A 24,521-nucleotide genomic window follows, 5' to 3' on the forward strand; every position below is an offset into this window, starting at 1 on the left:
AGATGCTGAGTGCAAGACAGAGAAGTTTCACATCTTCCAGCAAACTGCAGGTCAGGGCCCTGTTTCTGAGGCAAGCCAAAAGATAAACCTGGCTTTGGACTTTTTTATTGAGCCTCTGGGAATCGAGAACAAACCTTCTGGAAAATGGACTCCTTTCCCTGCCCACCTCATTCCAAGAGGCCTCATCCATTGCTGTCAGCTTGTGACAGACAACAGGATGAATGTGTGTGTTGTGGCAGCCCCTCCAAGCCTCTGTGCCCAGGCTGTCAGTCTGGAAGCCAAAGAACAGCCACTGGTTGTAATTCCATCCTGGTCTAGTGTTCTGAGTGATGTTTTAGGCAGTCACTGCACATTGCTGTGTCTGGGAGGGAGCATTTACTGCAGATAATCCAAAATGACAGGTCTGATAAACACCACTGGTGAGATTCTGATCAACCACACATCATCTTTCTGCTTCATAGCAGAGGAACTCATAAATCAGAGAATCAGAATGGTTTGGGGTAGAAGGGAACCTAAAGAATCTAAGTTTCGGCCCCCTTCCACTAGCCCAGGTTGCTCCAAGCCTCATCCAGCCTGGCCTTGGACACTCCCAGGGATGGGGCAGCCACAGCTTCTCTGGGCAACCTGTGCCAGGGCCTCCCCACCCTCACAGGGAAGAGTTTCTTTTTTAATGTCCCATCTAAACCTGCTCTCTTTCAGTTTAAAGCCATCACCCCTTGTCCTGTGACTCCCTTGTCACAAGTCCCTCTCCAGCTCTCTTGGAACCCCTTTAGGTGCTGGAAGGGGCTTTAAGGTCTCCATGAAGCCTGCTCTGAACACCCCCAGCTCTTCCAGCCTGTCTCCATAAAAAAGAGCCTTTCCAAACCAAACAGTTCTGTGATTCTGTGCTGGCTGCACAGGTACAGCCATCTCCATGAGTCAAAACTGAGCTGAAGGCAAGGCTGTGTGTGGGAATTTGGCCCAGAACCCAAACCTCATTCACAAAAAGAAACACCAAATACTTGTTAGAATTCCTAAACCTTCATTTTTGAACTGTTCTTTCCTTTAAAAAAAAAATCAATTAATAACAGTAATAAAACAGGAATGAAACGAAAGCTTTCCAATTAACACACGACCAGAGGATTAATCGTGATTTTGGAACCCAAACACTCAGCAGTGCTCTCTCCAAGTTATTTTCAGGATACAATGAGTGTGTTTGCTCTCCAGTGCCATACGCCATACCTGTCTCCTTACCTAACAGCGTGGTCGATGGGACAGTGTCTGATGATACTTTGAGATGGAATTCCGTTCACCCACACGACACGGATCAATGGAAACCAACAGAAGATCAACAGGAAAAAAAGTTACAGAAAATGAAAACCAGGTTAGCTGTGTGTCACACTCAGAAGCCTCAGTCTATAGGTCATATTGGGAAACATAAAAAAGCAAAGGAAATTTAGAAACGAAAGAAAAGTCTGGCACTAGTACCTGAGTAGTAGGAATTCAACATAGATTTGCTCTGAAGGGTTTTGCTTTGGACAGAAAATGAACAAGGAGAGGGTGATGCTAGGTAGGAAAGACATAAGGAAAAGACTTTAGACATATATTAAGAGAGAGAAAGAGAACAGGGAGAATGTTCCTCAAAGAACACAGTAATATGGGATATATAAGGCTTATCAAAATGAATTATATTTTTCATCTCGACATGCATATTACATTTATTACATTGTCATCATGATGGATTTTCTTTAATATAAGCACTCCACACCCCAAATATAGTATTATAGTTACTGTAAATCAATATGTTCCTACACGGGATACACATACAGCTACATTCACAGGTCTCTAGTCTAAATATCATTTTTTTTAACCAGAGGAGCAAACTTATGGTTTTATCTCTAGGAGAAATATTCTTAAAAATGACCCCCAAAATACAAACTACAGAAAGTCAGTATTAACAGTAAAATAAACCACAAAAATACACAGGCAGGGGAGCAATTTTTTGGTTAAAACAGCACAAGATTAAAAGGGACTTGTTCTTTAACCCAGGGCTGTTCACAGTAAAGCCCCTAATCCTTTCCCCTGTGAGTTGGGTTCTTTCAGCAGGACAAGCATCCCTGCCTTTTCCCATTAAAGCAACAGATTTCTCAGGACAAGAATCCACAAATTTCCATATTAATAAAATCAAGTATTTCCATATTAATCAAACAATTTTGGAAAGGCTCAACATCTTCACGGTAGATTCTTGTCTTGATAGTAAATTGATGAGGTTGGTTTATACCAACAATAGCAAACATGTACATTCTTATGGTAATCCATCATTTTTGAAGGCATATCCTTTTGTTATCACTCTGCATTCACTCTTAGAGTTACAGGCATTTATTTATCTCCTCAGAATGTTGGGAAACAAGCTAATACAAATCTCAGTACATCAGAAAGATGACAGCAGATAACACAGGAAAAACTATTCCACAGCCCAGTGGAAGTAGATAAAACTCAGTGTACATCAAAGTAATTTCAGAAGCAATTTTTGTATCTCTGGAGCAAACATCGCTTAAAAACTTCAAGTTATTCTATGGGGAAAACCAAAGAAGTCACTGGTCTAGGGAGTTCCATAAAGTCAGCAGAATTACCTCCTGAGCAGCTTATAATCATCTAGTAAATGAACTTGCTCTCACTCTGAGTTCTCCCAGCATATTTTCAGACTTACACCACTTGAAAACACATTAAAACAATCGAATTTTTCATAGTTTAGAGTCTGCTGGAGCTCTGCCCCAGCTGCCCGAAGTCAGAGAGCTTCTCTCCTCTGGGGCCTCTTTGTCAGCCTAAATCAGACCCTGCTCTTACCACACTCAGAACGTGGCCACTTTGGCAGATACATAAAATAACATCTAAACAGAGGAACTGGTTTGCCCAGCACCACAGAGCAAGTCAGTGCTCAGGGCTTGGAGCAGGACTGAAGGTTTTCTGGAATTTGGGAGTGTAAAGAACTCACAGGGCCTTATTGCCTTTCCAGAACTGCTAAGGATAAATTACTGAGGCAGCTGAAGATAAACACCTCCCTTCAGTGAGTTTGATTAAAAATGTTACCAACTGAGGTTTATGAAATGAACAAAAATCCCCAAAACAAGCAAACAAACACTAAAATAACCCCCCCCCCAAAAAAAAAAACAAACCACAAAGAAAACATAACAACAACAACAACAAAGTTTCCCAATACTTTGGAGAACTTCTTCCCCAAATCAGTCAGGTAGTGGCTTGTATAATGAAATGTGTACATAGTGCTGCTTCCTAACCAGAGGTTCTTACAAGCACTCGGCTCTGTAATCAAAGGGAACACGTCCAGAGAGGATTTCATATCAGGGTAGAGATTAAGACTTCATTAAAAATTCTCTTTGTATTCCCTGGAGTGGCACGTGAGGCCACATGACAGATCCCTCTAGTCATGCAGAGTGGTGGAGGCTTCTTCCTAGTCTGAAAATTATTCTTCTTTCATTTTTATAAGATTTCTTTTGTGCTAGAAAACCCCACAAAAATCCCATGCAAACCAGTAAAAGGGAATTTAGTATATTTTCCTTTTATGCCTTTGATGAAATGTGGGTTTATTTTTTATTTTTAATAATTTTTTTTTACTAAAGAAAACACCTCATATTCATGACCCTACAAGTCCTTGGACTGCATTTAGCAGGTGACCAGATTATGAGTGAAAATTGTGGGGTAGGAGTAAGAATCAGATCTTGCTGTATTTATCTTTTGTGAGTCAGAGCAAATCTAAAGACCTTTGCATGTCACTCATCACAAAAACACTCAGGATATGGAAAGGTGAGAGTTTATATGTTTCTTGGTTCAAAAGGATCCTTAACATCCTGAGTGCCACTTGCCTACATCTTCCTCTCATCTTGTTCTCCTAAATAAAAGCAGAGTACCTTAGTAACTGTGTAGTAGTGTCTACTACTGCAAAACTCAGCTCCCCCACTTCCAAAATGCTGGAACACTAAAGCCACAGACCTCATCTGTATCAGTCTCACTCCTGAAGGGTGTCTGGAAAGGGGTCTCCTCCCAAAGTGAGATGTTACAGAAGTTAAGCACACCTTCATAAGGCAGTTTCTAGCAAAACTGGCTGCATTTTAAGGGATTAAATCCTCAGAATCAAACAGTTCCTGCCAGAACCCCTGCCAGGATGTCAGGATGGCTCTGCTGGGGACATGGAATTCTCCTGGCCAAGCCTGGTCTGTGGCATTTCAGAACTGCACAGCCAGAAGAGCAGAACACATCAGCAGCGCATCACTGCCCAGCTCATGTCCTGCTGCTTCTCCCATCCCTGCCAAACTGCTCGGGATTTCTGGGGGGTGACAACCCCCTGCACACCCTTCTGGTCACTGCAGATACTGGGGGACTATTTAGGCCCATCTTGCCTCCAATTTGCCATCTTGTCTCATAATAACCCTGCACAGACCAACATCTACGTGTGACTGTGCTGCTCTCCAGATGTTCCTGCACACCAAAGAGCACACTCCAACACCCAAGGACCTTCATCTACCTCTAAGGGATTTAGGATGTATTTTTATTTTTTAAAAAGCATGATACTTGAGGAAACAAACAACTACGATGAGCCTGCTTCACCTCCACATAATACCTGAGTAAAACCAGACAAGCTGGACCAGCCATGAACTAATTTATGTTTCAGCAAACACCTTCTCCAATTCCATATGGTGTCAGAGACAGAGGCTGAGATGAAAAAACCTCTTTAATTTAGACCCCTGTATGCATCAATAAGAATCCTGCCTGGATAACAACTAACTCTGCAGAATGGAAGGAGGGATGAGGGGCTTTGCTTCAGGCCAGGAAAGATAAATGCCCAATTTTCTACCACTTTCAGCAAGACCTGAGGTCTTGATGTCTCCTCAGAGAAGGAGGGGCTGAGAAGCAGAAGGGCAGCTGTTCATTTTTGATCTCATTCATGATGTAGAGCACCAGGCAGCACCTCTGAGAGCTGCTGGAGGTGACAGGGCAGTGAGACAGGGAAGCTACAGCAGGAGGGTGGGCAGGGCTCACCCAGGGAGAGCAAAAGTCCTTCTGCCACAGGAGCAGAGCCCTGGCCAAGCTGGAGGGACCATGGGAACAGAAAAGCTTCTATAGGGACTCACTGAATTTCTTCTGCCTGCAAAATTATCAAAATTATTGTGACAGAAAGTCAAAACTGAAGGGAAGGACACAAGCCCTGCAAGGACACGTGTTCTGGAGATAAACCTGTCTGCAAGTCACTCAATAACTGTGAGGGATCCTACTTAGCAAGTGGTCGTGTTCTATTTGATTGCTTTTGTGAGCTCCCAAGGTGATCCTGGGACTGAGAACACTTCGCTTCTCTTGGTGGACTTTTCTCCAAGAAGGAGGGGGGTATTTCCATGTCACTGCTGCAGCCAAGTCAGGCTCCCAGAGCTGAGGGGCAGCATGGAGAGGGTGACTCCCCATCAGGAGATACCTGCAAATTCTATTTGCCACTAGGGGCAAAGAGACAATTTCAGAAGGACTTTGACTGCTGCTCAAGACAGTTGATTTCACCAGCTAGGATGGATAACCCCCAGTAAAATTCCATTAGTTAGCAGGAAAGTTAAGAATTAATCTTATTATGTTATTCCAAAGCAGGCCTGTATAGAAACCCTCAAGTATTAAACTTTATTATGTCTTTCTTTTTTTAAGGAAGGTTTTTACCCATAAAATTCCTGTATCAGCATGTGCACACTACTGCACAGAACTTACCTCCAACACCTCAGCATCCTGGACTTGGCAGTCAAAAACTGGGAGAAATCATGAAGGTTCATTAATAATTATTTCTCATGGATATAAAGAGGGAAAACCCCAAAAAGAGTCAGCCCATGATTGACTCAGGCTGTGTTACAGGGGGAGACTGGTAAAATCTGCAGTGATGTCAGACAAGCAAAGGTCTAACTGATTGAAAAAAGAGAAAACCTGGAGGGATGCTTTCTCACCAAATTTGATACAGCATATATTCTGTAGCTGCCATTTCAAGCAAATGACTCAGCTGTTTTAATTAGTCTGTCAAAATACCAAGGGAAAGAAATGAGGTCACATTTCAAGCTTGTCTCTGGTTGGAAAAAGAACCCCCAGACTTTTGAAAATCCAGATTCTGAAGGAAGTGTTAAACACTGCATTTTCCCCGGACATTTCAGCCAAGCTGCCCTGGCTGCTCTGGGGTGGCTGCTCCAGCACTGTCTGCTGCTATCCTGCCTCTCAAAGATATGAACCCCAGACAACTCTTGCTGCCTCCTCGGGAGATAGAGCTACTCAGAGCTTGAGAAAATTAGATTTTGACTGAAGTCAATTTAATATCAGAGGAAAGTGTTCACTGCTGGCCCTGCTGGTCCCAAACACCTATTTATCCATCTCAGGGTGTGTTACCCAGAGTGGCAGCAGCAACAAGTGCAGATGGAATTTGACATGACCTACAGAGAGAGGGAAAGGAAGAATTCACTCAGCCTGTCCCACTCAATCTGAGATTACAAAGAATCAGTGTCAGTGAAAAAACACATTTTGTACCATGAGCACATCCATGTTAGTAATTAGGGGAAAAAACCAGTTCACTAAAGAGTTTTAGTACACCCTTGAGTTTCAGAGCTGTTCCCTGTCCAGACTAGCAGGCTCAGTGTCAAAAGAAGGAGTGACATGCCCAGAGTGTCTAAGTTTATATTTATTTAATACGAAAAAAGTTTACAAATCCACCATGCAATCCACCATGCACTCAGCCTGCATCTAGAGAGGCTAAAGGATGACTTTGTGCTGCTTTACCCACAAAACTCTTTGAGCTACAGAGGTCTGAGTGGTTTACAAGTGTTAACTAAGATCAGTTTTACTGAACCTGTGTGAAGAATAAAGCGAGGACACAGACAAAAAGAAGAAATGCTGTCTTTCCATTCCAGTTCTCTAGCCAGGAAACCATGACTTCTTTCATAACAATTTCATACAGAAAATGTTATTTCATCCTACAAGTCAGCTAAGTGATTTGATTTGATTCTCCTACTCACAAAGGAAAAGATATTTCTAAGGAACAAATAAACATGTGCCTCTTTGACTGTCTGATGGAGTTATTAGAACAGACTATGAATTATTCTCAGTAGATTTAGAGCCAGCAGGAATGCTCTCCACCTGTCTAACAGTTAAAACAGGGGCAGTGTCAGAGACATTCCAGATTTCTGTGAAGATTTTGCAAGGATCTCTATCACTGCCATTCCTAACTCCTCAACATTGGGCCCATAGGAATAGGTCCTTTTAGGAACCCAGAGCTCTCCAAGGGGGTCATATCCATTGCAAGCAAGTTAAACTTACTGAATCCATTAACATCTTGGCAGCTGGAAGAAAAAGCTTCTTCATTGTGCACAGCACTGAGTTTGGTGGAGGTCTTGTCAGAAGTAGCCACGGGACCCATCTCCCTCTGCGTGCTGGTCTGAGTCTCCTTCTGCTTCTTGGCCAGCTTCCTTTGGGGCAGTTTGGAGAGGGGAGAAACCAAGGTCAGTTTTCCCTCATTAAAAACGAAGCAACGACAAAATATTTTGACAAACCACAGTTATCCCACTCGGTCAGACATGCAGGGTGTTTGACAAACTGCACGAGAGCAGAGCCCACAACTTCTGAATGTAACTGTTGTGGAGCACAACAAACATCGTGCTGCCGGTCTGTGAGCTCAGCTGACCCTCCCAGTCACTTCTGTTGCACAAACCTGCATCACCCCAGCAGTGGGAGTGCTACCTCATCCTTGGAGAGGGTGGCATAGGCACAGCCCCTGGAGAGGGTGGAAACCACTCCAGGAAGAGCAGAGGGCTCAGGATGGGGGCAGTGATCAGCACCACTCACTCGGAGGTGATGGGACATCTGCATCCATCCCGTGGGGTGTCTGCACCAGGGGTTTTCTCAGAGTGCTCCAGGGGACCTGTCTCTGTGCGACCTGAGAGCTGGAGCAGAGTTTTGTCCTGTCCCCACCACAGCAATGAGGGCAGCGGCCTCCTAAATCCTGATACACGCCCAAACTGCACTGAGGACCCACAGTCAGTGAGGGGTGGGGCAAATCAAAGGCTGAAACTGTTTTAGAAATGTCCACATATACCTGTGCTCCAGGAAAAAAAGGTATTTTCTTATTCTGAGGAGACAGCAAAAACTTTGGCCAAAGCAGAAACGCTGCCTGCTCTGAAAACACTTCCAGAGCTGAGAGCATAAGAGGCTCCTCCTTTGCAAACACAGCTAATAACAAGAAAATGGAGAGAAGCAGGAAAAGTGAGCTGCTAAGCTTCCACTGACATTTGACTGCCCTGTGCTTCATTTGTATCAGAGAGCAAAACCCTTTAAAAATGAATGTGTGACATTCTACAATCCACACCTTGAAAAAATATCACACAAATCCCTGGCGCCAGCAAAGAACTTTGCTTACACGACTTCCCTAGATAAGAAAATAAAACAAAATAAAAGGGAGAAAAACAGATTACTGTAAGAAGGAGCTTTAGATTTCTCTCTTTCCTCTGACTCAAAGAAGAAAAAAAAATCCTAATGACTAAATCATTGTGCAAAGAGGTTTTTCCTCTCTAAAACTACAGGCTTATGGTAAGTGCTACCTGTCTTTTAAACTTCATTAGACTCTTAAAAAAGATACTCCTTGCAGCATAGTCTAACAGGCTTTATTTATCCACAGAACATGACAGAGTGGCATTTCCAAGCACACAGCTGAGCCCCAGCCTTCAGGAGATGGGCAGCTTGGCCAGTCACACTCGTTTGCAACGAAGGGTCAAAGACAGCTAAAACCTTTGCCTGTGTCTGTGGGAAAAAGACTTTTTTAAAGCAAGTGGATAATCCAGATCAGGAGAGCACAGATTTATGGAGAAAACTCGAATGTTTGCTGCAAACTTTAGAACAAACACATGTTTCATCTGCTCCTCCAGCTGGGGTTCAGCCTTTTACAATTAGTGGTTCCAATCCAAACCCAGAGCTGTTCAAATTGGGTACGTAACCACGGGGGGCATGTTTAGATCTCCCCACGCCCCCATGGTGCACCCACTCCTGCAGATGAAGATACAAAGGGGAACAGTCCTCGAGTGATGAAGCAAAAAGCTGGTGTTTAATGATGTTAAAAGCTTTGCTTCCAGTGTTGGGCAATGTTAGCTCAGAGCTGCAGACATGGGAGCCCCTATTATTTGTGCTGTGGTACCTGTGGTCGCTGCAATAGTCTTGAAGTGTATTAACTCTGCTGTATGGTTCCATAATCCTTCAGATTTGCTAATAGCACATGCCTGTGTGAATTCTTTTGGCAACAGGAATTAAAATCTCTCAGTGGGAAACACTAATCCAAAATGCAGAAGTCTTTAATAACAAGCACTCTGGACTGCTGGGGTGAGCCCCTACAGACGACCACTACTGAGGTTTAAAAATGGTGAGTCAAGAAGGGCGACTTCCTTTTTAAATCCAAATGCAATTATTTGTGGCAGTTATTATCTGTAAGTCCCCACGGCCTGGTATTTTTTTCAGAAATGCCAACAGGCTACAAAGAGCCGGAATTGGCAAACTTGTTTTCTCTTTGAGCAACAACATTTCTGCATGTCCTAGGCAGGAAAAAAAATAACCCCAAACCCAAGCCCATTAGTCCCCAAAGGCCTGCTTACAACAGCCCTATGCAAAGGAGTTCTACCTGGTCCTGTAGAAGACAGAGAGGCCCCTAAAACATTGGCTTGAATGCCTAAAAAGAAAAGGTGACATGAGTTTAAAGGTCCCAACCTAACTCGCCCACACAAACCGGCCGCCCCTGCGCAGGAGCTCACAGGGGGACCAGGGAACACAAAACGCTTCTGGCACCTCAAAACGCTACAATTTTATTTATCACTTTCCACCTTTCTCCCTCTCTATTCAAGAACGTAAAACTTCTCCATCTAAATTTAGAGGGAAAAGGAAGACAGATCTCTTTTGAGGATTTCAGAGCTAAGCTCGCCAGACACATCAAGGGGCTCTCGGTTTCTGAATGTGCCTTTTCTGCCGCCGTTCCGTGTCTGGAGAGAGTGGCAGCACAGGACTAAGCCTATTTGGTCCTTGCCATCATTATAATTCATAGAAAGGATTATAAAATCAAATGACTAGCACTTTCCAGAATGTTAGGGATGTGACTTAAACCCGCAGCTAGGTAGAGGTTTATTTCCCAGTGTGTCAAAAATGCCTTAGGAATTGGAAAAGCATTCATCTGGAAATGCTGCTTCCAAAAATAGAGATCTCTGCGGATCACTGACAAGCCACATCAGTGACAGGGCTCCTGCTCTCCCCACTGACCAGCCTCCCCTGAACACAGCCCTGCAACGCCCCGATGAAGCTGCTCCGGGAGCATTAGTGTCAATCACGGGTGCCCAGAGTGTGCCCAGCACAGCCTGACACCAGGCACTGAGCAGACACCTCCCCACCCATGCATTATGCAGCTGAAAAGGGCAGGAAATAAAGGCCCAGGCAGATATTGGGAAGAAGAGTGCTACAATCAACACAGGGTGAAGAGACTGAAATGTCAGCACGGGAATAAGGTGATATTAATGGCCGGGTTACGTTTAAGGGGAATGTGTGAAGAAGAAAACAGGAGTCCGTGGATGGAGTTTAGTGGGTTGCCCCTTGTAGGGCTTGTAAATGGAGAGATGATGTTTAGAAGCACTACACACACACAGGAGGGATGAGACAGAAAGATGCTCGATGTTGAGTAAAAAAAATGAAATCAGCTGTATAATCAGGCAGTTGATGGTGACCCCACTAAAGCAAGGATAAAAGTATTGGCAGTGAACCTCAATTTAGTGTGGGTTTTGGAAAAAAAAAAAGATGGAGATTTGATTCAGTTATTTTTGAAACTTCTATCAGACATAAAATCTGAAGCACTACATTAAAATTGCCAGAGTTCCACTTAAACACTCAAGGAATGCAAACCTGGTATTGAGCACAAGCCATTTAATGCCACGGGTATTAATCAGAGAGCTCAAGCAATATTTTCTGTTGGAAGTATCTGCAGGATCAGATTCCTGTTTTGCAGAGGTTTGGATAAGCGTCAGGGATTATTTTTTAAAAACAGCTTCAAACTCTTCTTTAACTTTTTCTATCAATTCTACATGAATGTTAAAGCTGTAACTGCCACTCCTCCAGAACTCTCATACGTTTATGTTGACAGATTTAATTTTAGATGTTTCCCAGGGATGGGTTATATACACTGTAATGCAGATTTGCATGCACAGGTAATTTAGACATTAGGTATAGATCACGTAACTTAAACGTGAAATTTCCTCCCACAGACATGAATTGCACATTGCCCTCGTTTCCAATAAGCAGTTTCAAAAAGCCACAAAATAAAACTCCTTTTGCAGAACTGTGCATAGTAAACTGCTAGGAGTACACACATTATTTATGATGAAATCTGCAGCAATTTAGGGCAGGCCCTGATGAGTCATACAAATAACAGGGAGCACTGGTTAAACAGAAGATCTATTGAACAGGATCTCCATCCCCTCAATCTGTGGTAGATCACAAATTCATTTTGGAAGAACAGTTTCATGCTGGTGTGAAATATAAGGGAGGATTATACATGGCACTACAATCTGCAAGGCCTGGGTGATCCTTTTGGTGTGACTGAGGATAAGAGAGGGCTCTGCTGCAACACTGCACTTCAAATAAAACATGTGCCAAAGGGACACACACAGAGGAGGACAAGGAAGGTAAAGCTGGAAAACATGATCTACAAGCAAAGGCCAAAGGAAATATGGATCTTTAATCTAGAGAAAAGGAAATCAAATAGGGTTGAGAGGTCTTCAAACATATGAAAAGACACCACAGGGGAGCTGTTCTCACTGTCTGCAGGGGCAAGGGAGTGAGTAATAGGGCTCAGCCATGGGAAGGGCAGTTCATTTGAAACTTGGGGACAACTCCATGCAGGAAAAGCTGCCTGTCTCTCAAGCTGACAGGGCAGACAGGCTGTGAAGTCTTGGTCACTAAAGATCTGTAAACAGAGCAAGTGGAATGAGAGTTCAGAGCCTTCCGTCACTCCGATACTTGGGGAATCTCCTCCATGCTCTGATGGTCCTCCTTCAATCTGCACCTCATCCCCTGCTCCCCCTGCACTGACTGCAACCTCAGCAGGGCTGAGGAGCATTCCTGGCCTAAGGAAGGTTATGGCAGGAACACAGGGAGTACAGGTGGAGTGAAGAGCAAGGACCATTGTTACAGAGCAAACATCACTTGACAGGAGAAAGTGAAGCAATGCAGAGGTAAATCAAAATATGCTCTGAGTATTTTGTGCTGAGTGCACACAAACAGAGGGTCTTGAGAAATATGATCCAAGCTTCACTTGATCAAATCAATCACTTTTTGTGGAGACAATTACTTACAACCCTAGAAACTTTACACAGGTCAGAGCCATCCAATATATATAAGCCTGTGTTGGTACTGACAGCCACAAACTCTGCCCCCTGCAAAGTTTAGGCTTGCAATCACCACACAGACATGTTCTAAATAAAATCTCACCTACTTTCTGCATTTTCTTTTTTTTTTTTTAATTTGCCTTCATTAGACTGGCATAGCCACTGATTAACGACTCTATTTTTCCAGCATTTAATGAGAAAAGCATCTTACAAGAATGTTTCTTCTTAAAATCCTGATTTAGCAAGCTGACCTGTGCAGGCAGATCCCACCATCCACGGAAATATATGGAGATATTTCTGTATTTATGTGGTTATACAAAGGTATGCCTATAAATAAAATAATGAGGGTTTTTTTTCTTTTCAAATGTCCCACAGACAGTGGAAATAAATTCAGCACAAACTCTTTAAAAAAAAAAAAGTAAGTATAAATTTAGCTTAATAACCTTTGACAATTCCTCCCAGCTGAAACCACCCAACAATTAAAACTGGTATGAAATTGCAATGGCAGTTGAAGGGGCTTCCTATGTTGTAATTATGTCCAAGGAGTTCTGGCCAGTTCAGGGGAAAAGTAAAACATCATCTTGGCCATTGAGTGCTCTTCTCTTATAGATAACATTAAACTGAGTGCTTGTAACACATACATGAATCTCTCTATTTCCAGAAACACTTCCCTGGTCTGATATCGCTCCTGATTAAACTTCATTCTGCAGCCATTACCCAGCCCAGGAGAAAGAAACAAAGCAAAACAAACAACCCACACACAGAAAACATTTCCATTCCTTTTTTTTGGTGAGGAAACAATAAAATCATGATACGAGTTGCTGCAGTTGAAAATACTGTTGCAAACGAGGTGTCTGTCATTAAAGGCAAACCCTCCTGTAAAATGGATGAATTGCTGCCTGTGTTTTACAGCTTCAGCCAGGAAAAAAACCCAAAAGCTTTCAGACGTGGATGGGTTGATATCTTGCACTGCCCATTACATTTAAGTGCAAAGAGACAGCCAGCAATTCTGTACCAACCTTAGACACCATTTGTATTGGTGTAAATACAGAGTAACTCCTCTGAAAAGGCTCAGGCATCACCCTGGGGATGGGGATGCAAGGAGTGCACCAGGAGAGGAACCCCTAATTCCACAGCTCCCTCTTCCCAGCACAAACACAAGTTCTGTCCCAGGATCTCAAATCACAAGGAACCAGCTTTTGGTGGTGGGTAAATTGAAGGACATTATATGATGAGTTACAAGTTAGGAATCGAGGCCTCCTGGGTTTGTATTTCCACTTAAAGCATATTAAAGACCTTTATGGCCTTCTCTTTCACCTGTTCCTACATGTTGTAGGAAGTTTTCAATCAAGTGTAGCTATACAAAAATCCCATAATTACATATACCAAAAATAACTAAAAGAGCTGCTCTTATAAATGAATATTTTTAACTGGTTTCACCAGAGCTGAAAGTGCTCAGCCATCTTGCAGAATCAGATTTTAAGCCCTGGATTTCAGCAGAACACAAGACTGGCTGAAGGCAGAACTCCAATTACCACAATGCTGTGGCCTGTCTCTGTAAAAACCAGTTACATATGACATAACTCTTTGTGACTTTAATAGAATTATCACTAAGAATTGTTTAGAAGAGTTAAGGTTGGGAATTTTGACCTTCTTAACAAGAAAAAATGCCAGTATAGCAGATGACAAAGTGTTGAGAGGAATTATCTGAAAGTAGACAAGAATTGCTCTAAGAAACACAACTTTGAAGTCCAGAAACTGAAACCAAAAATAAAGTGATGTAGTCCATATGGTCACATTTAAAGGTCTGCCAGCAGATCTATTTGAGAACCTGCTTTTCAGTGGTGGTAACTCATTCAACTGAATTTTGCCTCAGAACTAAAACATTGGTACAAAGTCATAGCATGGAAACCAATTCTACTTAAAAAAATATATATATACATATTGCTGTTCTTATTTTCACAACATTTCAAATAAACTTGAATCAAACCTCTCTGCTTATGGGAGGCTGTAGCAATTTCTATCAGCTTTGCTAAGAATTGCACAGTCCTTAGCAACTTCAGATTTTCATCTGCAATCACAATGCAACACCCTATTTCATGTGAACCTTGAAACATGAAACTCAATAAAACTTCACTGTTTGCTCCTTCATGGATTCTCCTGATTTCTTCCCTCGCTACTGGAATATTCCTTGTGCCTTGACTGTTGTTGAGGTTTCTCTCTTCACTTTTCCTGAGTCACTGTACTGTTCCCTGAGAAAAAGAGTTCTAGCAAATTGATCCCCAGAAGCCATTACAAGAGAGCAAAGAGACCCCTTAAGGATCCCTGTGGTTGCTCCAGCAGAGCAATCCTCAGCTGACTGCTTAAAACAATGTGGTGCCACTGTAAAATGGGTCAGACAGGGCTTAGAAGTTGGTTCATCTTTTTAAATATATAAATCTCAAAATATAGTAGAGCAGGGAACGTACTGACCACATGGTGTCTGCTGGAAGAAGGCAAAATTATAATGGAAAACCTGGTACTGAATTTTTCAGGCAATGGTGCTACTGGTTGTAAGAAACCAGAGCAGTAAAATATGACAAGTGTGCAGAAGAGGAAAGGTTGTATCAGGAAATTCAAGCAGCTAGCAGCACCTATGTGTTAAAAGCATCCCTTAGTTAGTTAAACTTCTCTTTCATCTGACTACTTAGGGTCAAATTCCATCCTTAGAGAAGCAGAGTGAGGTCTAGAGGAACTGGAGTTACTCTGCATTTACAGTGACATCACTGGGCAAAGTCAAGGTTTGTGATGGTGTCCTGAGGCTCCTCACATGCTCCAGGGAGTGGGGAAGGGGCCTCTTTCAATAATTTTCTGACAGGTCATTGAAAAGTGAGATCCCTCCACCCATGGTACGTAGGGATCCTCAGACTCAACTCCTGCCCCCGTTCTTTGGATGTGAAGCAACTCAAGTGGGGAAGAACTCAAACAGCAACACATTAACACACTCGTTTTGCTGACCTGCTCAGCACCCTCCTGGTGTGTCTCCAGGACAAAGCCCCAAGACCAAGAGGAACTGTAGGAACAGGCAAAGGATGTGGTTGCTGGAGCAGCAGAGCAGGAGGAACTGGCAGGGCAGACAGAGCCCTTTTGACAACTCTGGATTTCAGAGCCCTGACAGGTGTGGCAGGTTGTGCTCCCGGGAAAAGGGGGATGGCAGTGACACGGCTGCTGCTTCTGAGAGATGGAGAGGGCAGAGCTGTTCCTCTCAGCACTAACAGCTGCCTTTCCACCCCTCCCAACCCTCTGAGGGCAGCAAAGCATCCAACTCAGTTCTCCAGGACTCTTTCCTCAGATCATTGATCTAGTCCTCTCCTCCTCCTGATCCTCAGACAACTATTATCCCAGCAGAAACAGCTTGGCCCTGATTACTTTCCAGCCCCTCAGTCTTTAGACAACAGATGGCTCTGGAAATACCAATGTGTGAAGCATTTTCATGTGCCTTAAAAACTGCCTTAATTATGCAGCCTTGTCGTTAGGACTGGACAGGTGATTTAGATCTGAATATTTGAACCACTTCATAATCCAGCCATCTAAACCAACCCTGGGAACCTGGCAACTCCAGGAACAGGGATGTTTGCTGACATCATGTCAAGTTGCAGTTGTCAGAAATCTTAGAATTTTTAAAAAGCTTGTATCCATGGCTTCCCAACAATATCTTTCAGGTGTGAATTTTCCTGAAGTCTGGCTACGTACAATGGAATGTTAAAAAGGTGCACTTGGGACACTGTATCTGTCCATTAGCATTTATAGAATCATGGAATCATTTATGTTGGAAAAGACCTCAAAGATCATCGAGTCCAACTGTTAACCCAGCACTGGCAGGTCCATCACTAAACCATGTCCCCAAGTGCCACATCTACATGTCTTTTAAATGCCTCCAGGTTGGTGACTCCACCACTGCCCTGGGCAGCCTTTGCCAGTGCTGGACAGCCCTTCTGGAGAAGAAATTGTTCCTAATATCCAACCTAAAGAAGAATATTCAGTTTGAAGAGTTTTAAACCATAACTGATATATGGACATTAATGTGTTTGCAGGCACAATTACGGGTGCAATGGGAGAACAGGGAAAACACAAGTGTGCAACTGAGAAAACTAAACACGAGCTGCTGGAAAGACAAGGATAAATGGAATGGTAAAAAAAAAGTGGTAAAAGAAAAGAATACCACCAAGCACAGAACTACCACAGGGTGAGCATGCTCAAGAAACATCATCCCCAGTCAAGTACTTACAAGTAATAGGAGTAGGAATAGGCATTTCTTCTAAATATCGACGGCCAATCAGATGAACAAAATATCCAAAAGGAGAAAAAAAGAAAAGCACATAATTAGATTTATAAGAACTCTAGAATTCCTTTTCAGTATACAAAGTATTTGTGCTGGTTTTTGTACTGAGCTACCATTTTCCTACACTTTTTCCAGGAGCTGTATAGGGTGGTGAGTAATAAAATAGTGAGCTGGAGATGGGTTGTGTTTCACTTCTACTACTGACTGGTGTCACCATGGATAAATCCCCTCACCTCTTTCTTCCCTCACTTTGCCACAGCAGTAACATGGATAATGAGACTTACTTTTGCCTGTTAAGTGCTTTGACATTTTTGAAATGGAAAGAAAGATGTCAGAGCTATTAATATAAATAACAATAAACAGGGGAAGCGCCAATGTGAGAACACCACAATTTTGGAATATTTAGACAATGAGCAAATTGTCTAATGATAAATCATGCTTCATCAAACTCTGAAATGCAAATAGTTCATTACCAATTCAAGCATCACTCCATATTTAGAGCTGAGCACTGGGGGTATGCATGAGCTTTCTGCGTCACTGTGAGCAAGCATTTTCTACCACAGTTTTTCAACAATTATCTCCAGAACATTTTGATATGTGTTTGAGCAGCGCCACAGACCGAGCCTTGGCAGTCAGTTACAACTTAAGAGGTGATGTTTTCCCTTTCATAACTGGAAAAGGGCTCCTCTGAAAAGCTGGTTCACAGCAGATGTGGCCCAGGGTGTTACACATCTCCTGCCAGGTATGAGGAGTCTCAAAAGCAGCAGCAATGGCCAAGACAGGGAAAAACAGCGAAACACAAACTTCAATCTACTGCACAACTTGAAAATCCAATCCTTGAAGACTCTACAAACACTAGGAATTGCTTAGAAATACAACTGCAGGGTTCAAGTGTTCACTTTCATGGTTGCTCTAAACACAAATTCCATAAGCACACGTGGGAACCAGACTCAGCACAGTCACTCTGTCCAAAGTCACCCTCTTTGCTGTGCACACGCAGGGCTAAGGACAGTTCATGAGGATTAAATGGAAATGACTTGGTTTTCCTGGAGGTGGCTCTTGCTATAAACCTGAAATTCTGGCCAGACTCCTGTTATATTCCAAGCTATTGGAATGGCATGGATTCCAAGGTACACCTGGAGGTATTTTAACATAATTCTCTTATCTCATGAAACCCAGAAATCCCATGTGCCGTAGAATGCAGCAGAAAGGTGCAGTGACTGCCACTGAGTTTCACTGTGGAATTCCAAGTTCCCAATAACCTCTGAACAAAGGGAAAAACGACCAGAATGTGTCAAATGAGAGCCCACAAAGCTGAACCTCCTACACCCCCAAAACCATTCCATTAAACCAACCCCCCTGAGGCCAGGCCAGGTTTCACACAGCACTATCCACTGCAATTGTTCCCTTCAGCATCTTGCTGTTCTTTCTGCTGCTCTCCTGTCTGGGCCAGGAGACATCTGTGATCACACCAGACTCTCAGCTCTCATAATTAAAAGCTGCACATCCCTCCAGGCTGCAGAGGAAAGCTCAGAAAGATCTGCTCCATAAGGATAGAAAATAAAGGCAAGCAAAAGGAGGGTTGTGTTTAGGAATTGGACTGTCCGTTTTGGCTCAAATTCTCCTGGAAATATGCAGCCTAAAAAAAGGACTTCCTAAGGAATATTTCAAAGCTTACTGTGAAAACTGGTCTGAATTATGGTTCAGTAAAAACATGACCTGGTCCTAGAATGTATGAAACAACCCAAAAACCCCTGGCTGTGTCCCACCTTAAATATGGACACAGGAGGGACATGGGGCAACAAATGTGCAAATACCCCTTTTGCTGATTCTATCCTACAGCTTGGGTATGTTCTGCCCAAGAGGCTTTGGGGTTTTATTTAATTAGTTTAAGGTAACAACCTAAATCTTAATCCAGAATAAGGAGCTGAATTTTCATAGAAGGAAATAATCCTAGACCCTACATAGCCCCAAATCTCCTTTTTTGCTACTGACAGCAGTTTAAAGAACTTATTTACACTGCACCCATCACAGGCTGTCTGATCCTATTTATTCAGCCTTATATTTAAGGGGTCAGTGGAGGCTTTGTCTGCTCAAACACACAAGCCTGAGAAGTGTCACATTCTTCACTCCAGGGAAATGCAAGTCACGATTACACCGGAATTAAAACTGTCCAGATGAAATCACAACTGACCAAAATCAAACCTTTTTGGGGGGCAAAGTCAAAGGGTATTTTTTCCTAAAAAGAAGTTTACAAACGTCTTGTTTCAGTTTGTTTTTACTAACAGATCCTGTATTCTCTGGTACACAAATATATTTAACTAATATTAAGGACAAAGAAACAAACTCCTTAGAGAACTGGAATTGTTTTGATACAATCAAAATGAGGTATTTCAAGATATGTATCTATTAATGAAAGAAAACAGTACTGCCTTCTATGGGCAAATACACTCAAGTGGGCACTGATCACCACCTATAAATTAACAGGCTAAATTATCATAGAATCACTGAACGGTTTGGGTTGGAAGGGACTTTAAAGATCATCTCATTCCAACCCCCCTGCCATGGGCAGGGACACCTTCCACTAGCCCAGGTTTCTCCAAGCCCTGTCCAACCTGGCCTTGGACACTTCCAGGGATCCAGGGGCAGCCACAGCTTCTCTGGGCAACCTGTGCCAGGGCCTCCCCACCCTCACAGGGAAGAACTTATTCCTAATATCCAACCTAAACCCACTTTCTTTTAGTTTGAAGCCATTCCCCCTTGTCCTGTCATGACATGTGCTTGTACACAGTTTCTCTCCCCTCCCTTATGTGGCAGCAATTTGTGTGTCACACACATGTGATGATGATACTGGGATGTAACTCACGGAGCTACTGGGTTCCCAAAACCAAGAAAGTAGACTTTGTAATTGATTTTGATTTTACATACTGTAAGACAGTCATATTTAAAACATATATATATATAAACACACACACACAAGTTTTACACATGCTCATACAGAATCTGTAGCAGACTTTAAGTGATCCCAGGTTTCAACTGAAACTTTTAGATAATAAACATAAAGTCAAACCCAAATTTTCCACTGCATAAACATTCTAACTGGTTTAATTAACTTCACATATCTGACTAAACCCTACAAAACTTCGTCAGCCCCCAGAAATTTGTGAGTTGCAGGGATTTTTGCAATATGGTCTGCTGAAACTATGAGCAATTGGACTTGCTCATGCCTGGCATCTGAAAGGTTCAAACCAGTGTGCTGCTGATTTGATGTCTCACAAGAACATAATGAAGCTTCTGACAATCCCAATGCTCATCTCAAAGCAGTGTCTTCCTTCTCTTAGTGCTTCTGTCTTGCCTAATCCCTCTCCCTCCTTTTTTGTTTGCAGTGGTTGATAAAATGCTTCACTGAGGAAATTCACCCCTGTGCCCATTCCCAGTGAACTGCAGTGCCCTGGATTGTGAACAAATGTCACTGTGATATTTTCCAGCTCCATTTGAAGACAACATCCCGAGTTTACCTAATTAAATTATTTTTCTGCATTGCTGCCTTGTAAGACTACACAGCTTGTGCAGTGAGGAACTGGTCTCAGTGCACTGAGAAGGGAACTCTTAGAAGTGAGGTTAATGCAAAAGTGGAATGCAAGAGCTTAAGCTCCCAGTGCTTCTGTTTGTAAAATAGAAAGAGAACTTTGTTGTTAAACTCTTCTCTCCGAAGAGCACAAACTTTCAGCTCTGCACCTCTAAAAGTTCCAATCAATCTGTGGTCCAAATCAGCTTCTCCTTTTATAAAAGCAGGTCCCAATCCACATTAGTTTACAAATTAAATGAGCCTGACAGGCTTAAGTTCATCTTCAGGGAACACTTGTCCATATGCAGCTCCAAGCCTCAATTGGACGTGACTGCTGCTGCCCATCCAGGGGAGCCCCAGAACCTGTGGGCTCAGCAGGTCTGGGAGTGGTGCTGGAGGTGTGATACAGCCTCCAAAACCTCCTCCTGCACTGTTAGAGCTTCTAAATGGGAAAAGATTTTAAAGTCAGTGAGCCAGTTTATTTCTTAGTGTGGGTTCCAGTGGGTAACCTTGCCAAGGACAGCAAACTGCCAAAGAGAGATACAGACTGCAGGGATGTTGCCTGTTTGCACTGGGGGGTGGAAACAACACAGGAGAATATGATTTTTCAGCTCTAGAAATCAAAAATGGAGAATTTAGATTTCTAATGCACCCACTCACCTCCTTTCTTTTAATATTGAAGAAAGGTGCCTAAGTTTACAGAGCCTGTGGCAAAGTTCTGTCTGTGGGACATCACACCCAAATTCACCAAATATTGCTGCTTCAGGGACCAGAAAAACATGTGCACTGTCTCAGGTCAGCACGAGTTTGGGAACTTCTATATAGAGCAAGTGGGTCCTCAGTCTCCAACCTCTAGAACTCGCTCTGCATCGTGAGTATTTTTGGTTCTGGCTTTGTCTCTGTTATCTGTGAGATAACTTGTGTTGTAACAGTCATGACAGCCAAAACATCAGGAGAATGAAGTGTTGGAAAACTGGGTGGGGTGAGGCATCCACAGCTTCTCTGGGCAACCTGTGCTAGGGCCTCCCCACCCTCACAGGGAAGAATTTCTTCCTAATATCCAACCTAAACCTACTCTCTGTCAGTTTGAAGCCATTCCCACTTGTCCTGTCACTCCAGGCCCTTGTAAATAGTCTTTTTTCATCTTTCTTGTAGCTCCCTTCAGGTACTAGAAGGCCACAATTAGGTCACCCCAAAGCTTTCTCTTCTCCAGGCTCAACAATCCCAATTCTCTCAACCTTTCCTATTAGGGGAGGTGCTCCATTTATCACTTTGTACTTCTACATGCTACTTCATGAGTTATCCCTTCACATTAATTATCAATTAATGATCATTAACTCTCTGCAGTTACAACCATTCCTCTGTTACTCATGTAATATCTCCCAGAACAAGCATTTCCTCTGGGACTACAACCTCTTAAGTGTTAATGTTGCATAAATAAGTATTAGCTGCTGCCCTCTGTAACACAAAAGGAATGTTTGATCTCCCTTTATTTATTCTTCTTTTTGAAACAACAACACTGTAACCAATAGGTCCAAGATGGAAGCAAAGCAGAAACTTACCTTCTCTTGATGGTAAGCATTGCTCCCAAGAGGATAATCACAAACATCAGGAGACCAGCTATAACTCCAGCCATTTTTACTGTGCTGTCAACTTGTTTTTCTGGTTCCACTGCATTGGAATTCTGGGTGGAAGCTCCTTAAAAGATGGAGGGAGAGGAAGGAGAAGATAAAAAAAAAAAAAGTTTGTAGGGAAATCGTGCAATGATCCACTTTAAATGTTCATTTGAAAGCCTAAGAACGTATTTGCAATCAAATTGCAATAGGCAATTGTCCATCTAATCAAATCTGCCTTTAATGAGGGCTAATGACAGATAATTCAGAGCAGTAATCGGGTGTAAAATCCCAGTGTAATGCAAATGATTCTAATATTTTACTATATGATACTGTAATGGGGAATTTACTCTTCTGAAGCACTCAGCACACACCCAGAAACAAGAGAGTAGCAGCTGTAATTTTAATCTCAAATATCTCGAGTGGAGGTGCAATCCTTACTCATCAAGATAATGAATGCAAAAGTTTGCAGTAACATACAATAACAATACTTGTAGAAACTTTTTTCCCCTCTAAAATCAGCACACACCTCCATATCTCACTGCACTGGAGGCCCATTTTTTGGTGAACATAAAGTTACAATTCTACACGTAACAAGCATTAATACCAACACACAGAGCACCCTCCACATAATCCTAGAATAAACATAGAATCCTAGAATGGTTTGGGTTGCAAGGGACCTTTAAGATCATCTCATTCCAACCTTCCTGCCATGGGCAGGGACACCTTCCCCTAGCCCAGGTTGTTCAGAGCTCCATCCAGCCCGGCCTTGGACACTTCCAGGGATCCAGGGGCAGCCACAGCTTCTCTGGGCAACCTGTGCCAGGGCCTCCCCACCCTCACAGATCATCTCCAGGTGTGACTTCTCCTGCAGCCCAGGCAAGACAACATAATTTCTATTTGAATTTTTCTGGGTTTTTTTGAGAGTGAAGCCTACACACCTAAAACCAAAACACATTTAGGAACGTTATTTGCGCAGCATTTCCGCTTTTCCTTCCTTGCTGGGATCTGATTTTGAGAGTCTTTTCTCCCTGCACTAACAGCACCTCACAGAATGTTGCCCTCTCCCCTGTTGCTGCTTCCATAGTGCTCATTATTGGCTTTGCTGACTTCACTACTTGCTGCACAGAATTTTTCCAGATATAGCTTAAGCCACTGAGCTTGATTTAGAAAGCCCCACAAGATTTGAGTCATGGCTACTCTAAAGACTAAATAAGCCTATCTTCATTATATTCCTGATATACTTAACTACTCCTAAAAATATCACCATGGCAGTTAAGGAAGTTAAATGAATTCATGTTACAGGAGATCACACTCTTATCTTGGGCTTCACCTTTGCTGGGGGAGTCAGCCAAGTCTTCCTCCACAGCTTAAATGCAGTAGGGAAAGGGCATCAAAGGTGAAAACAGAGGGCTGACATCACAAGACCATAATGTTTTGCTCTTTTAATAATTCTGTGTTGGTGACCTTCAGGAAAATCTGAATCCCTTCTGTTCCTGAAGTTGTTTGGGGAGATAGTATTCAACCAAGGTCATGTGTTGGTGAGACAGCACAAAGCCTCGCTGGGTTATTCTACTGCCTTTTTGGCACAAATTAAACTGCACAGGCTTTAAAAGATCTTTATTTGCAAGGATGAATCCCAATGGTCACCATAATCAAATCATGGGCGTTGGAATGAGATGGTCTTTAAGGTCCCTTCCACCCCAAACCATTCTAGGATTCTATGATACAGAATGATATAAATGATATAGATATAGAATATGATACAAAATCATAAAATACCAATATAGGGCTTTCTGAATATTCTGAATAGGGCCTTAGCTGATGGACTTCCAGGGATGAGGATCTTATCTTCAACAAACTGTTATATTCTCCTCCCACAGTATCTTGAAGAGCACACACAGCCCACTGACACCAGAAATGCAAAATTAAGAAAACTCACCACATGCAGCAATAGAAGAATGATTCCCTTCCTCCTACAGCTAAGCTGGTAATCTGTTCTGCCAGAGCAAAACCCAATATTTACCAAGCAAAAAAATGCTGGCTCTTGGAAACACACATATAATTTTCAGCTTTTTGTCCCTGACAACTCTATTGCTCTGCTGCCTTCACCAATTTGCCCATTGAGTTAAGAGTTCACTGGTAACTTCTGTGCTCACATCTCTGAAATGCCCTAATGGGACTCCTGAGCAGGGAAATAAAATAACCTATCAGTTGCATATTACCATCTTTATTTGACAACATCTCTTACAGGCCTGGAGCAAATCTATCCAAGAGGTATACCATCACACAGGCAATCCTGACACCATCACACAACAAAGTCAACGATAAAGGTACAATTTCTCCCTGAAAATGGCTAAAACTCTATTCATTTGAAGTGAAAGTCAGAAGTACTCCAAATTGTCCTTCACTTGAGCTGCAGTTACTCCTGTGACCCTAAATAACAGGTGTTGGAGAATGGCTTTCTACCACAAAGAGCAGTCAGACCCCCCTCATTTTTGTACCATCTGAATGCCCTCGTGAAGTGTGAGCCACGTTAAACAAAAAACAAGAATGTGCTGTCAACTCCAGCCTCTAATCCACTCGATTGGTTTGATTTTGCCAGGCTG

General features: G+C 42.7%; 1 protein-coding gene across 13 annotated transcripts in view; it reads right to left on the reverse strand.

Annotated features, from left to right (window-relative positions):
• The window catches only part of PTPRT (protein tyrosine phosphatase, receptor type T), a 443,814-nt gene that overhangs the window by 47,148 nt on the left and 372,145 nt on the right, over nt 1-24,521 (reverse strand). For 3 of the 13 annotated variants that reach the window (XM_027693979.1, XM_027693975.1, XM_027693974.1), the window contains 6 exons: nt 21,862-21,997; nt 16,678-16,743; nt 9,668-9,715; nt 7,324-7,472; nt 1,468-1,545; nt 1,234-1,269 (listed from right to left, as the gene is read on the reverse strand). In XM_027693979.1, the coding sequence (XP_027549780.1) occupies nt 1,234-1,269; nt 1,468-1,545; nt 7,324-7,472; nt 9,668-9,715; nt 16,678-16,743; nt 21,862-21,997 (513 nt within the window). The remainder of the gene's footprint in view (nt 1-1,233; nt 1,270-1,467; nt 1,546-7,323; nt 7,473-9,667; nt 9,716-16,677; nt 16,744-21,861; nt 21,998-24,521) is intronic. The other 10 variants (XM_027693977.1, XM_027693984.1, XM_027693986.1 and 7 more) reach the window with 8 other exon arrangements.

Source organism: Neopelma chrysocephalum, unplaced genomic scaffold (genome assembly GCF_003984885.1).
Source record: "Neopelma chrysocephalum unplaced genomic scaffold, ASM398488v2 Primary Assembly neopelma1_94, whole genome shotgun sequence".
Lineage (NCBI taxonomy): Eukaryota > Metazoa > Chordata > Aves > Passeriformes > Pipridae > Neopelma > Neopelma chrysocephalum.